The following is a 16,669-nucleotide window of genomic DNA, read 5'->3' as shown; positions in this document are numbered from 1 at the left end:
ATTTACATGCTTCTTTATATATAAAATATTTATAAATTCAAAGAACAAAAGACTCTGTGGCCCAATGGATAAGGCGCTGGTCTACGAAACCAGAGATTCTGGGTTCGATCCCCAGCAGAGTCGTATTTATTTTTCATTTTTTTTTTCTCATGATATTTTCATTTGGTTATTAGTAATTATCTTATGCAATAAAAATGTGTTTAAAGTTCACTATAGTGGAGGAAATTGATAATTCACGAAGAAGCTGTTTTTAACATATATTTGATTGATAACATCAAGACAAGAGGATTATGAACTTATAATTATTGGCTTTGATAATATCGACCTAAATAGAATAACTGTACTTTCAAATGCAAAGATATTATTATAACAAGCCATCAAAATCTATAAAAACTTTGGACTGTACTTACTCAATAATCTAGAGAAATGTATTAAATTTTTTTGGTGGGGTAAGTAAATACCATCATTTAGTATAATCCAATATTCATGAACATATTGATTCTTTCATTTATTCATATGATAATAATTTGTAAGACATAAATAACAGTAAATGCAATATAGTAAAAGAAATTAAACTGATCAAACAAACACCTTAAATGATATTGGGCCTGACAGTCAATAAGTTCCTCCAGTCCAGTTTACTTCTTTAGTTTATCCTGCCCAAAGTAACCCATGATCGATGTAAATCCGAATCCAATGACATATTATATTGTATTGGCTCATATTTCCAAATATTAATTTGATTCCTTAGATATTATTGAAAAAATAAATAAATTATAAATAAAAGAAACCTTCTTTTACAATAATAATAAAAACAAACTCATACACGTCATGACTAGTCTAATTTTGAAATTTGAAAACCTGACTGAATCAACCAAACAAACGTGGTTACTACTATACTTTACTTAATTAATTACCATTAACACCAAAAACCAACATGCAATTGCAGGCATGCATGCTTGTTATTTTATAACTATAAGGGCATAAAAAACACTGCAATGTAAATCTTGAAATATATTATACTATTTGAAATCTTTAAAAAAATATTTTTAAATTTAACATTGTCTTACTAGAAACAAACTGTAGTTTCATCTAGTACATAAGTATGATTACTTAATTATATGACCATTTAGTTAAAGGTATTTAGCTTTAGAAAAGCTTATAATTCATGATAAATAATTAATTTAAATACTGAAAAGTTGTATATGGTACGAGAACTAGTATGACAACCAGAATCATAGTCCCTGCATTTTCAGAAGGAATCGAACTTATAACTTTTTGATTTCTTAATCCGACTCTTACCACCTAGCTAACTTAATAGGGTACAATGTTAGTATGTTTCGTAACTACAATTAATCTACCTAAAGCATTAAGATTACTTATTTAAAGAATAAAAAGTTAGATTAAAGATTCTAATGTTAGTTAGATTTGAAGTATTTTTTTTTTAAATCTAAGAACCCAATGACCAAACAAGTTGATAAAATAAAGCAGCTGGTTGTAAAAGCCAAAAGGCACTCACTTTCTTCTCTCATAGTCTTCTCATGCGAGCCAACCCACATTTTGGTTTTATGTGGATGCGGAATATGCCTGCCATTGCCAGTTTGGTATTCAGAATTTTTTTATTTTTTTTTAAATTATCTTATAGATAAATTATATATAGTACTATTACCGACCGGAGATTGAGAAAAACACTATATATATTCGCCGCCGTCCATGGGATGAAAGATAAATATTAGGTCACAAGTCTTTTTCTTGCATTTCTTTGATTCACAGGAACCTTTTGTTACCACTTACCAATAGAGCCATACCAACCAGAAAAGAGCATTGAATTAAATGACGGTGGATAAATATATTTATAATAACAATTAATTAACAAATGGGTTTGGGATATGAAAAGTGTATATGCTTTAATTTGCCTTTTTAAAAAGTGACTCTCAACTCAAACCCCGCTGTTTTCCATATCTTTTTTAAGCAATAATCTTTTTAGTACCAAGTTCTTTTATTTGAAACGGATTTAACATTTAACAAATTCGTTACATATACATGTGTTGGCTATAAATCATTTGAATAAAAGAATATAAGAAAAAAATTAGAAAAATATTGATATTATTATTTAATGTCAAATAACTCAACCAAACAAGGACACATAGTTTTTCACTTCATTTTTTTTTTATATTATTCATAACAATTCCACGTGTCCACCATCCACGACCCCCACATCCCAATTAATACATCTCTTACTTTGTTGAAGACAACTTGCAAATTAAGGAACAAGAAAATAAAGCCTGGAATTAGCTGGTATATATTTTTATTTATTTTAATTATTAATGTCTTATTCAATATTATTATTTTATTTTAAAACAGTTGAATACAACTTTTATTATTATAAATCACTATTTTAATTTTTCCTCTTGGTAAAAGAAAAGTAAATTCTTTAATCTCCGTCCTTTCCTAAAGTCTTAAGTTCGAGTCTATAAAACGACAATTCTTATTTATCAGGTTAATTTGATTGAGAAAATTGACGGGTTATATGTTTATTCCTCCGTATCCATAAAACGACAATTCTTATTTATCGGGTTAATTTGATTGAGAAAATATGAGGGTTATATGTTTATTAATTGTACTTCGAAGATTCTAAAAAAAATATATATATTTACTACTTTCAATATGCATTATTATAAATTCAAGTCCTAATTAAGTTGATTATGAATTCAAATGGGTATGAATACATTTCGTGTACAAGTATCTAACCATTTAAGTAATGCAAGAATGATTAAAACACAATAAATATATATGAAATAAATAAAGATTATTTTTGAAAATGAATGAACAACCGACACTCTAATCAAGTGTATATCCCAAAACTGTTCCAAGAGAGGAACTTGGAAAGATATTCGTTTCTTTATGAGGATTTTAAACAACAAATTCAATCTGTACAAAGCTGCAAAGAATCAGATACCGATCATCATGGTGGAAATTGAATTTGAATAATAATAATAATAATAATGTTACACCCCGGGACCGGATCGGACCGGTCCGGACCGGATTCTACATATCCAAAGCCGATTCCACATTCTTTCTCTTCCCCCCTTTATGAGTATCATGATCATCATCAGCCTTGTAAAGATCGTACGGCTGCCAGAGATAATCCAACGGACAAGGTCTCTTACCGTCGAGCCTTACCCAAGGTTTCCCCTTTCCACTCCAATGCAACAAGCTCACCGGACCTGGATGAAGCGACCGGCAACTTCCACGCACGTTATCGCCGCCAAGACCGTGCTGGTTCCATCGGTGGTCTATCGCTTCCACGTCCCCGGCGAACTCTAGAAGGAATGGAGGCAATGAACCCAATTCGTATATCCTTCTTCCCCGTTGGATCTCCATCCAGTTCTCTATCTTACGCCGATGTTTACCCTCCCGCCACCGATCCAGATCCATAACCATCACTCCCGTGTTGAAATAACAAGGCTGCCGCGACTCGAATACATCCGACAGATCTGGATCCGACCAGAATGAATCCGTGAAATACTTTGTGAAATTCGCGTGACAGTACTCCGGCGCTCCGATTACTCGAGACCCACTTAAATTAATCTCCCATAGCTTATGAATGTCGTCAACTAAGACGACATCGGAATCCAGATAAATTACACGTTTCACACACGGGTCGAGTATATCGCCGAGGTAATTTCTAGCGTAGTTCAACGGATTCTCCAATGCCTGTCGAATCGAAGCTGAAATCAAGTTGATTACTGTATCTTCCCGGAAAATGTACACATTGAAATTCAGAGATGGGAAGGTGGATTGAACCAATCGGTGTAGATCCCTTGGACTTTCAGAGTCAAATTCGGCGGCAATAAAATGGAAGAATATATTTTCCGGGCACGACGCATGGCGGAGGACGGAATGAACTGCTGCCACCGATCCCCGGAGATATTCTGAATCGAGGGTCATCGCCACGTGTACAAGTTTCGGATAGCAACCAGAAACCAGCTCATTGTTAGACCTCGCCGGACAATCGCCTCCGTTACGGTACTCCGGCGCCTCTCTGAACCGGGTCAGATACGTATCCGTATCGGAACTAGATTTGGGGAAGAAGCGAATCCCGATACTCATCATCGGCCAGAAAGCAAGAAAACAGATCAAAGTCACGGCCGCAATTGACCGGAGCTTCAATTGATGCCCGGTCATGGCGGCTTCTTCTATTGGATTCGAAAAATGACGATCTGTTGGATCTCGCTTACGGGCAGTTAGTGTAATTGATTGAAACCTATTGCATTGTGATTGAAAAATGAAAGAAGAGAAGAAGAAGAAAGAGACGTGGATGCTTATAGAGAGAGAAAGCAAGAACTGAGATGATAAGGACATAAACAAACGCGTATATGTATTTGTCTGAAAATTGGTAAATTTATGACGCGGTATTCCATAAAAAAATAAAATTAAAAATTATAATTAGATTATTAGGATATTAATAATGTCTTTTTTAAGATTCAGTAGATTTCAATTTGACTAAAAATTCTGGTTGGATTATAATTGATTTTTCTGAATAACGAAATGATTTTGTACATTTATTTATTGGATTACAAATAATAAAATAAATAACCGAATAAAGACAACTCAGAGAGCATAAAAACTAATAAAATTGCATGATTACATACCTAATGTGGTTGGGTAGTCATTAGTTGCTTTCCGTTTAACAATAACGATTTAATTATGAAAGTATTTATATATATATACCTTCTCTAATTTAATTTTTTAATTAATTGACCCGTTGTTGGTGACCTGTCTCATTTTTATATTAATAATTCATTGAGAAAATATTCATGAATATGAATGTGATACTTTTGGTTTCAGTGCTCATTATGGTAAATGGTTTAATAATTATGCGAAATAAATAATAGTAATGAGTTGTTTGAAAAATAATTTTTTGTGTGATTAATTGTCTCATTTAATTATTTTGTGAAACAAATTAATATAGATTTGTATTGCAATTTTAATTGACCGAAGTATACTGGTGGCTGAATTTATGATTGGTTTTAAATCTTGAATATTATTTTGTGGATCATTTAGAACAAATTAGAATTCTAAAAATTAATATAATCTCGACCATTCTCACTATTTTTCAATGAACATGATGTTTTTCTTGTGGTATATGCATGTTTATCTTTTGGCTTTAAACTTGTATTTCACGACTCCAAATCTCATAACAATTATTAATTGTCTTTTAACCTTGTGTTTCAATCCAAGCAAAACGGTAAATATTCCATCTGAATCTAACACTATGCATAATGGTCATGATTTTGTTGAAGTCGTAATAGACTGTTAAAGAAAATCTTTGAATTTTCATTTTTTCAATAAGTACGATAATATTAAGTCAATAATTTAAATATGGTAAATGTGTAACTCATAACTCAGTAGTAAAGAGCACAAGTTTGAATATTCACTATTCACATTCTGACATTTAAAATAAAGATTAAACATGGTGAATAGTAATGACAAAGAACTGTCCCTAATCTAAATGCCATACCAAAATATGGTTCTTGAACCATTCTCAGCGTACGTGAGCAGTAACGGTCTTATTCCTCTCATCGAAGAAGGTGACCAAATTATGATATTTTATCCTAGTATAATGCCCCCATAAAAATACATATATTTCTCAATTACTCACCACATTAGTTCCTCCGAGGGAATAATTAAAGTTGATATTTTAAAAATGACCATTTAAATCAAATGAGATCAAACAAGGTTAAGATCAGACAGACTAACATAGTTTTTGGTATCCACCTAATTATGAATATAGTCATGAGTGTGATTTTTCTTTACTAAATCATTTAAAAGAAAACATCATTTTTATCTACTAATTAATTAAATGAGATGATCAATATTAATACTAAATTTCTTTAGATTAATTAAAAATGGCAGGTGTAAAAGAATTTGATGGAGTTTCCGAAAGAAGTGACGCTGCCCCACGTAAAAGTAGGCCTCTATGGGTCCGTCTAATCATCAATAAAGTACAAAAGTAGTAACATTTCACAATTAATTAATTAAATAAATATATATATATATATAAGAGGTTATTCCAGTGGTGTAATTCCAGTTGTGTTGCCAGCTGTATTACTTTAAAAATATATAATATGTATATATTCTTTTCCTTTTGTCGTTCTTCACTTTAATCAGAAAAGGGCAAAAGGCCAATATGTACAGTGAAACGAAATAATAATTAATATTTTTGTTTCATTTATATATTTTGACATAAAAAATATAATCTCTCTAAATTTTATCATCTCAAATATTGAAATATTATTATTTGTTCCCTTATTAGATTCACAGCTAATAAGTATATTAGCTGATATTTTGAATACAATTTTATTAACGGAACAGCTAATAAGTCTATAAATGGTTAATGTTAAAACAGGCCTAGTCATATATATTTCCAATCTTGGGAATTTATTGTTAAGAACTTTGAAGAAGATATTATTATTTTTTCTTTCCTTAGATAATGAAGAATGAGAAAGAGAGACATAACATCAAGAATGAAATATAATAAAATTAATTTCACAAATATTATAATATATCTAGATTACAAATATAATAAAATATTATTATTTAGGAGTTTTGAATATTTGAAATCTTATTTCCAATTATCCAACTGAATGTATGTAGCATTAAAAAATAATTCATTCTATGTAAAAAAGTTTTCGTGAACAGTCTAGATTTATTGTGGGGATGATTATTCAATCAGTTTTTGGGACAATATTTGGTATAGTGTAAGTCTAGCTACAACGTATCATGAGCTCGCTTCCATTGTTATATGTAAAAATACAACAATTAAGGATATGCTATCGGTTTAGTGGTTTCACTAGCCAAATTAGATATAGCAAACAAGTGTTTACGTCTAAATAAGACGTTATGCGTTGACAAGATATTGATAGTTTTCATGTGAGACATTGCTATAAGTTGTTTGCTAAGATGATTTCATATAATTTTTGTTGGAAGAAATTTTGAAAGTCAAATATTCCATCTAAAATCTCGTTCTTTGGATGTAACATTATTCGCGGTAGAATTTTATATTTTCAATGGTTGCTAGTATATGAAGTATTTTGTGGAGTATTATTGAGATTCATTGAGTGATTTTTAAGTCTATGGGTAGTTGCTGGGAAAATTTGGATTGATGTGCCTGATATGACAGACCTACATATTTGGGTTATCATCTAAATTATTTTTTGGTGGACTATCTAGTTGAAGAGAAATCGTCAAACTTTCAATGATTGTAGTTGTCCGATGCATATTATTCATAATCATTTTATTATGATGTTTTCTGAGATTCGTTCCGAAAAGGAAGATTGAAGAATTCATCGAGAAGTTAATCTTCTTCTAGAGGACTTACGAGATCAATAAATTATTATGTAACGTTTTTTATTTTATATCATGTTTTGTCGTTATACTTAAACGATTTTTATCATTTTTAATATATATAAACATTTAAAAAAATACATTAAAATTCTAAAAGACAGAGAATAAACATTTATTTTTCATGCCAGTGTTACATAACCCCAAGACCTCTATAGTATTATTAGTTTTATTATTATTACTATTTTTGGTTAGTTTGTGATATTTACCATAAATTAAAAATAGTTTTTTTTTTTTTTATGTTTTTTAAAACTGATTTGAAGAGCAAATGGATCATCCTATGATGGCATGTTGAACTTATAAATTGTAACGCTTACTTAGCCATAAGGATTTCCTTAGAGAAGAAAATAAACCTAGCTACATTTCCATCTTTATAATTTGGATTGCATTCTCATTAATAAATTTCAAGAATTAGTTTAAGATTTTCCAGTAATAAAGGGAAGTCAATCTGTCAATGTATTTAGTTTTTTTGTCTAAAAAGATTGCCATTTTCTGTTTAAGAATCTGTCTAAGAGCTAGCCATTAACAAATAATAGATTACTAAAGATATTATGAATTCTATCATCATCAATAATGATAAAAGTGATATGGAGATCATGAGATTTTAGCATAAGAACATTTAGAGCTTGTTTGATTTTGAATTTTTTTTAAAAAAAATCTTGTTTAATTTGAAATTTGTTTAAGATAAATTATTAAATATATTTATATTTAAAATTAAAATTTAATAAAAATATATTTTTGATAAATTAAGTGATTTGTTTTATAAAATAATAATGTGATATGATATAAAGAATTAAAAAATAAACTCAAAAGAATCTTAAGATATGATACGAGCTCATACATATAATGGCCATCTATCCTAAGAGCTTGTTTGATGTTGGGTTTTTGATTTTTTTATTTATTTATAAATATCTATTTATCATATTTTTTTATTTTTAGTTATTAATCAATCAATTTATTAATTAAAATTTTATTAACATTTTTTTATAAAATTTAAAATAAAACGATGAATAAAACTTTAAATAACCAACATCAAACAAGCTCATAGCGGGAGGTTTTTAATTTTGATGAACAAATATTAATAAAACAGGAAAAAAATGATAAATGAATCATTATTCTCTTGAAAGACAATCTATATACAAAATCAAATCAAAGAAAAAATAAATGAATCCCTAACACTTTTTTATATTTAACAAAATAGCACAAAGGAACGATTTATTTATTTAAAAGTCCATTCTAATAACTAAGTCGCTGTTTGAAATTAAATTTTATCAACAAAAAAAACAAAGCTATTCTACAAATACAGGATAGAGAAAATAAAGATAGACTTCAGAATTTTCAAAAATCAATTTGTGCATACAAAACTTAGAGAAAATAAAGATAGACTTCAAAATTTTCAAAAATCAATTTGTGCATACAAAACTTAGAGAAAATAAAGATAGACTTCAAAATTTTCAAAAATCAATTTTTGCATACAAAACGTGTTCAACTAACACATTTTGTTATGCACAGTTGACAAAAAAAAATTAAACAATGAGATGATTGTTAGAACATCATTTTATTTTGCCTGTTTTCATCCACATAATCTTATTTTGAAATGTTAAGCAACAAAAAAAAAATGATTAATAGTTGCTTTTTTTCTTCTTCTCAATAAATATTATTATTATTATTTGTTTTTTTGCACATGGATGTTTTCTTGGGGTCAATATATCTCATTTTTAGGCAATTTTTTTTTTTTGTAGTGACTAATCTTGAACGTGTCCCTAAAATAAATAATTGGTACATTTGTTGGGGTGTGAAAACATATAAGAACAATGAATTGAAAATGATGAAATTTCAGTTTTTTAGAAACTTTATGTGTTTATTGACCTCAATTTTAACCAAAATTTTTATAAATGATAATCGAACCTGTAATATCGAGTCTTTTAAAAAAACAACTCAAAAAAAGATATATTTCTAATCTTTTGATTAAATTTTGTGTGTGCTCTCTATATATATTTAATAAATACTAGTTTACATTTATAAAATAAATTGAAATAAGTTAAATATGAAGATGAACTCATAATTATAATATTTACTTTCACTTGTTAACATAAAAAAAGAATGATTATTCCTCAAATTTGGATGAAACATCTTTGAACTTGTTTGATTTTATTTTATTTTTCTTAAATATTTTTTTAAATTTGTTCAAAATTCTTTCTATATATATCCCATCAATATCATTTTAACTATTAAATTATTTAAATTATCAACTAAAAATCTCAAATACTCTTACTTTATTTTTATTAAATTAAAATTTTAAATACAAAATATTATATTTAATCATTTATCTTAAACAAATCTCAAACCGAACCCACTTTTTATCAAACAAATATATTTAGACAAACACATAAAAAGCCTAAAAACTGAAAATCAAACAAATTATTGTAGTAAAATACATATTGAAATTGACCCAAAAATAAACACTTTGAAACTCATTTGAGTTAAAATTTTGAATTTATGTCTAAAATATATTTTTCATTTAATTTGCTTATCAATAAGTTATCATTCAGACTCACTCAGATTCAGATGGAGTATTAATGAAGTGAAATAAATCTTCTAGTATGTTGTTGTATAATTAAGATTTATTTGAAACTCAAACAATAATAGATTTGAAATAGTAACAAGTCAATTCATAATTCTATTCCAACTTCCAATCGTGGCCAGGCCTCTATACATGTGAGTTGTGAACACGTGCATCCCCTCCTCCCATCCATTTGAAGTTTTCAACAACCACAATTAATTTGGTTTCATTTATTACCACAGTAAAGTTTAGGAATTACCATTTCTATGTGGAAATTGGAGTAATATGTGTCAGAGAAGACATATATATATATATATATATATATATATATATATATATATAATTTAATTTATTGCAATAAAGTCATATTTATTCTTCCACAGGCAGCAGCCATGACTGACTACTGATGAGCCAGCCAGCCAATGTGAAAAAGAGAAATAACTAGGATTGGAGGGGTATTGATTATTTGACCTTTAAATGAGATCAATAGATTTATTACTATGTATCGAGATTCTCTCCTATGCAACTACGAATTGATCAAGACCTCGGTTCTGCATAAATAAATTAGCAAGTTGCTTCTGTGACATTATTATTATTATGTATATGTATCTGACAATTTACATGTTCAATTGATCAGAAGAAGAGTAATTGAATTGATATCAAATCAAATGAAGCCCACACACAGACAGGCTTTGTATTCCAAACACAGCTTTAAATGAATGAAATGAATGAAAGGGAGACAGACAGACCGACCCACAAACACTACAAGACAAAGTGGTAAGAAAAAGTGCAGCAGCAGCAGAAGTTTTTAAGTGTGGTGGTTGAAAGCATTTAAATGAGTTTTCTCCTTTTTTCTGCACCCGACCCAGACACGATTTTATTACAAAAGATTCGGGACCATTTTGTAATTTCTAAAATTTGTTTTTGGTATTTCTTTCTACTTCACTATTCTCTTCTTAATTAGAACATTAGATTTAGTACAACCATAGATAAATAATGACATACCAAAGTATCATTTACTGTTATTATTATTATTATTACGAAATCAATCAGCATTTCGTCTAAAATCATTTAACCCAGAATAAACCTGTGCGGTGGAAATTCACAAATAAATTTATCACTTTTTCTCTCCCCCTTACACAAAAGAATATATTACATCTTCCAGATGTAATCAACAAAAAAGAACCTCAACAAGGAGGTTATAAATGGAAGAAGGTCAAGTCTTTTATTTCACGATGAAGAACATAAGGTAAATGCCAATCATATATTTGGTTGGGGCTCGCAATATCTTCATGGAAGCACAGCTTTGAGCTCTTTCCTATCAGCTCCAAATGACTGCCAACAATATAATCCAAATTGAAGAATCATATGTAGAAAAAAAAAATCTATTTAAAATATCATAATTCTCTATTTCTTTACCTCAGTTCCCAAGCCCTTAACATAGATATCACTAAAGAGTGCAGAAGGTTCAGGAATTGGGCTTTCCTGTTCAAAGAAAACAATTTTGTTTTAATACAAAGGTTATTCAATTTCACTTGCAATGCAACAACCATGAGGATAGAAAAAACATGACAGCTTTTCTACCTTTGCCTGAGCAATGGCTTCGTCCACTTGTTTCCTTACTTCCTTCTCGATATCCTGCAAAAGAGTAAAGTTTAAACTCAATGTTTATATAAATCTGCATCAAAGCCTAGGTCCTTGTTTGATCTTGGGTTATTTGGGGGAAACAAATTGTTTGACATAAAAGTAGATTATTAGGATAAAATGACCAACTTATGCTTGTGTCGTTTTACTGAAACAAGTATAATCATTTTCCATTATACATGTACCATTTAAAAAAAAGAGAGGATAAAATGACACAGAAATATCTTTACTATCCAATATTTTAAAATGTAATAAAAAAAAGTAAAGGTATTTTGGTTGATAATTTGAACAATGTAATTAATTATAGAAGATTGGATTTATAATCTCCAGTAAAACAAACATCAAACCAGCTCTTTCAAAATCTCCTGTCAAATCCACAGAAAGGCTAGTTTGGGAATGATAACAATTATACATATTCCTCATTGTAGAAACTATTTAAGGCTAAAGGTAGAACTGATCATGTACCTTAAGCTCCTTTTCAGTGGAGATCTCGTGAGACAATATCAGTTTTCTTATTCGTTCAATCGGGTCACGCTCCTAGAAAATCAGCATATAAATCAGATACAATACAAACTACTCCTGTTACACTAAACAAAATTTGCAGAACCAAACGATTTATCAACCTGTCTCACACCACTAATCTCATCACGCGTACGGTATGTGCTTCCAGGATCGGACATAGAGTGGCCATGGTACCTGTAGGTGTCCATTTCAAGAATCTGACACCCAAGACAATTCATTTCTTAGTTATAACGATGACAAAGTCAGACACACAAATAAGGATAATAATAATGATAATAATAATTGAAAGCAACCACCACTAGATACAATATACAATTCCCATAGTATAAGAAACCCTTAGTCCATGTAGGCACTCTAGTATAACTCTGTTTGTATTATTATTACAATTATTTTCAGGCTCGGGAAGAGGGACGGTGTGTAGTTCACTTCTATCCATTGGTTGATTCAAGACCTAAGACAGAAGGATATGCTTTTTGCTTTCATATCTTTGGCTCATTATTCCCTTGCTATGTGACTAATATCCATGTTTGTTATAGTAATGATTCAAACAACATGGATAATAATAATAATAGTTAAAACATGACAACCTACTTTAACTTCCATGCATATACATTATTCCCTTGCTATGTAACTAATATCCATGTTTGTAATAGTAATAATTCAAACAACATGGAAAATAATAGTTAAAACAATGACAAACTACTTTAACTTCCATGCAAATACACTTTTTGTGCATTTCAATGATTGGAGTCTTCAGAAGAAAATGAAATTAATACTAGATAAAAACCAAGTTATTTTCAGAAATTAAGGATATTCGTATTACAGAAAAAGGGAAATACACGCCAAATTACAAAGTCCACAAAGGCATATATATCTTCTAAAGATATTCAGTATTTCAGTCTGCAACAAAGTCCACAAAGGTTATCTTTCTATTGTATCTGAACTTTGAAGCATTATTCAGCACACAACGATCAACATTGATCTACAAGGAAATATTCTACAACAAGAATCTAATTGTTTTGTTTAGATGCAAATGCAAGAAACATGAAGCAAATTTAACCATGGTTATGCTTGTCATAAGTAGATCAAGTGTTGTGATGAGAATGATAACTGCACGCAGAAGTTGTTATGTCAAGGCCTTCAAAGGGAGGGTAGCTTTACATTATGTAGTATGCATAGAATGATGGTGTGGTCTATCTTATCTTCTATATCATCACTTATTCTCTAAGTCTAATCTCATCTCATTGTCGTCAACCGAGTTCTAATGATGGGGGCAGTAGCGAATCATATCTTAGAAATATCAGTTAACAAATGAATAACGGTTGAGTAAGGAGATGTTATAATCTGTTGTAAGCGGTTAAAGGTACAGTTACTAAGTCTGTTGTAATCTCTCTTGGGATTAGAATATAAAGACCATGAGAATAATGAGTTAGGGATGCTTGATTGGTGAAAAAACAATATTCCGTCTCTTTCTAATAAGATCACTAGAGCCAAAGGGTTCCTGGTACTTTCTCTTCTCCGACTTTCTTTTCAACCCAGTCTATCTGCTATTTCTCTCCCCAATTTCTATTCTACTAATCATTACTACAGTATTTCATACAGTGATCCCAAGTGGGACACGACACTCATCTCCTCTTTTTCTTTTTTGAACTAACGACAACAACATGACATTATTTAACCAAATGTAAAAACAAAGAACGAAAAAACAGAAAGATTTCAGCCTTGTTCAATATTCTATATATACAAGTTACATGCTTGTAGAAGAAGAAGATCTCAAATACCTAAAAATATATGATTAATTCATCTACTAGATGTTCCAACTTAGTCTGTTTGATGAAGGATGATTTGGATTTCACCCAAATCATCTTTATCCATCAATCACTTCATTAATAAAATCATCAACTAAAATATCAATTTACCCTTACTTCATTTCTTATAACATTTAATATTAAACAAAAAGATATTTTAGTCATTTAACCCAAATGTTTATGATCCACTTTGTCATCAAAGCAAGTTTATTTTTCCTCCCAAAAAACCGATCTATTTAAATAATAATAAAAAACTACTTCAAACAAGCTCTTCATATAAGTGGCTATCCATCTCAATAGCTACTGGCAAAGTTGCAGAGCCTAGTAAAGCACTATTTATAACAAGTTGATTGACTTCCTCGTATATAACATTTCAATATATGATTTCCATGCTCAATGGAATACCATTAGTAGAAATTTGAAAGTTTAGATGACTTGAAGAATGCCATAGTGGAGAATATTATAAACAATATCCACAAGTTTTTACCCTAGAACAGAATGCTTGAATGCACTTCACCGATAACTAAATAACCATAATCCATAAATCAAACAAATTAACACTTTAGACCACAGGCCAAGTAGGTATGGAAGGTTTGAAATGTTTATTGGAAACAAATCAAGAAAAACTGAGCAGATGCAGATGAATGCACTTACAATGGGTCCATTCTTCAAAGCATGCTCCTTTGCAAACTTGCAAGCTTGTTTCACAGCAAGGGCATCCATACCATCAACCTGTTTGAATATGGATTGTAAATGACAAGATAGATAGAAAGGAACACTGAAAAGCAACAGGGGTACATGAAAATGATATCACAGAAAATACTCATCTCCTTAAAAGGAACCTTAAAAAGAATTGGTTTACCACAATGCATAGGAGAAAAAAGAATTGGTTTACCACTAGTAATAATTACCCACTACCTGCCAACATGCATAGCACCCTAGCAAATTCAAAAGAATCTACAGGATCAAGGCATAGGAGTTTTGCTAGTGGATTTAGAAATGTTTGGATTACTAGACATGGCAGGAAAAATAAACAACCAATTGCAGTTGCATCTCATGTACAGACAAAAATGATATATGGTTGATTATAATAAAAGTGAAGCAATGGGCACCAATCAAATGGACTTTTCACTCCAAAACTAACATAAAATTTTGACTATTTGTAGACAGCATATAACAAATATCCCTAAATTTCGAACTTGACAGGAAAAGGAAATGACATTGAGAAACTTAGGGATTGTCCTCACCTTTAAACCAGGCACATAATCACCTCTCTTGTAATAAGACGGACTCTTAGCAGCTCTCCATTCAGCTGTCCCCATTCCATCTGCAATAGCATACATGATAGGTTTGTAAGAATTACAAAATAAATAGAATACTCTACAAAATTAATTTCCTAGTCACTTACAGTGATTGTTTTCACAAACTAAAATTGCAGGCAAATCCAAAAGGGCGGATATGTTAAGCGCCTCAAACAACTGTCCTTGATTTGCCGCGCCATCACCATACATGGCAAAACTCACAGTCCCTTCCTTGAGATATTTCTGAGCAAATGCCAGACCACATCCCAGTGGTACCTGAGCCCCAACAATTCCATGTCCTCCAAAGAAGCCATTTTCCTTCTTGTAAAAGTGCATGGATCCACCTTTTCCCTTGGAACAACCTCCTTGTCGTCCCATTAACTCGGCAAATGCCTCCAGTAAGGTTCCTCCGCGGCTGAGGAAGATGCAATGATCACGATATGAGGTGATAATAGCATCCTTCTTAGTAATCGCGGCTTCCATCCCAATAACCACAGCTTCCTGACCGTCGTAGAGATGACAGAAACCACGGATCAGCTTGCCTTTGTATAGAGAATCGGCAGCTATCTCCATCCGACGCATAAGTGCCATATCCTGGAAGAATTTCATGAGCTCCTTCGGTGAGGTCTCGACAGAGCGCGACGGAGGCTCGCATTTGTGGCTGGTAAAGGGGATGCTCGTCTCGATTATGATCGTGTCGTCAGAAGCCGATGAAAATTGTCGGCTGAGAGACGAAGAGTATGAAATCAAGGAACCAATAGGCTTGATCAGCGCCGATCGGTAATTCATGAGAGCCATTTTGGTTGGATCGATGTAAAAAACCCTCTCTTTCTGATCTCTCCCAAACTGGCGTCTCCTTATAAAAGTATAAGGGTTTGGTGAGAGTGTATAGCTGACCAAATGAAAGCACGAGGGGGCAAGGGCATATTGGGATAAATTAAAGTGACGCGACGGTGATAATTATGGACCAGCACAACGCAATCGTAATCGTAGATGCCTAGTTGGGTTATTTTTAGGTTAACTACTATTTTGCCCAATGATCTTTTCTTAAAGATGGGCCAAATTGTCATATTAAATTAATTATTGGTCAATTGAAAGTTCAAATATTTTTTTTTCAAACATGAAAAAGTTAAACTTTGTATTATTAAAATGGTACAAGGAACATTCATAAATAAATAAAATATTTATATTATTAATTTAACTATTAAATTTCAGCAAATTAAAGGTGGTTTTGATTATCGAATTTTAAAATCTTTTTAGTCAAAAACTCTTAATACGTTAAATTCGACATTTAAATTAGTTACATAGATATTTTATTTATTTATAAATATCATGGAGATAATAAGTTAATGTCATTTAAAACAATTAATGTAAATTATCATTTTGAATAATTTTAACAATATCAATCCCCAAATTCCTAAATT

At 30.7% G+C, this 16,669-nt stretch overlaps 2 protein-coding genes and 1 non-coding gene across 3 annotated transcripts; 1 reads left to right on the top strand and 2 right to left on the bottom strand.

Moving 5' to 3' along the window:
* Nucleotides 1–50: 50 nt before the first annotated feature.
* On the top strand, nucleotides 51–123 carry TRNAR-ACG. Its single transcript has one exon. It is a non-coding gene; the product is annotated as a tRNA-Arg (tRNA).
* Nucleotides 124–2,780: 2,657 nt separating this feature from the next.
* Nucleotides 2,781–4,334, bottom strand: LOC124925909 (probable galacturonosyltransferase-like 9). The gene has a single exon (XM_047466036.1). The coding sequence runs from the start codon at nucleotides 4,186–4,188 to the stop codon at nucleotides 3,049–3,051; it is 1,140 nt and encodes a 379-aa protein (XP_047321992.1). The 5' UTR covers nucleotides 4,189–4,334; the 3' UTR covers nucleotides 2,781–3,048.
* Nucleotides 4,335–10,958: 6,624 nt separating this feature from the next.
* On the bottom strand, nucleotides 10,959–16,122 carry LOC124925542 (pyruvate dehydrogenase E1 component subunit alpha-1, mitochondrial-like). The gene is made up of 8 exons (XM_047465577.1): nucleotides 15,353–16,122; nucleotides 15,192–15,271; nucleotides 14,599–14,676; nucleotides 12,238–12,333; nucleotides 12,080–12,151; nucleotides 11,555–11,608; nucleotides 11,390–11,455; nucleotides 10,959–11,305 (listed from the first exon to the last, which is right to left on the bottom strand). Exons 1-8 carry the CDS (start codon nucleotides 16,041–16,043, stop codon nucleotides 11,261–11,263), a joined length of 1,182 nt encoding a protein of 393 aa, XP_047321533.1. The 5' UTR covers nucleotides 16,044–16,122; the 3' UTR covers nucleotides 10,959–11,260.
* Between the last annotated feature and the right edge of the window lie 547 nt (nucleotides 16,123–16,669).

Source organism: Impatiens glandulifera, chromosome 2 (assembly GCF_907164915.1).
Source record: "Impatiens glandulifera chromosome 2, dImpGla2.1, whole genome shotgun sequence".
Lineage (NCBI taxonomy): Eukaryota > Viridiplantae > Streptophyta > Magnoliopsida > Ericales > Balsaminaceae > Impatiens > Impatiens glandulifera.
This window is presented reverse-complemented; position numbering and strand designations above follow the sequence as displayed.

Coding starts and splice junctions, on each gene's coding strand:
- LOC124925909 (XM_047466036.1), bottom strand. CDS start 4,188: ATGACCGGGCATCAATTGAAGCTCCGGTCAATTGCGGCCGTGACTTTG.
- LOC124925542 (XM_047465577.1), bottom strand. CDS start 16,043: ATGGCTCTCATGAATTACCGATCGGCGCTGATCAAGCCTATTGGTTCC. Junction 14,677..15,191: donor ATTATGTGCCTGGTTTAAAG/GTGAGGACAATC, acceptor ATATTCAAACAG/GTTGATGGTATGGATGCCCT. Junction 11,456..11,554: donor AAGCCATTGCTCAGGCAAAG/GTAGAAAAGCTG, acceptor TTCTTTGAACAG/GAAAGCCCAATTCCTGAACC.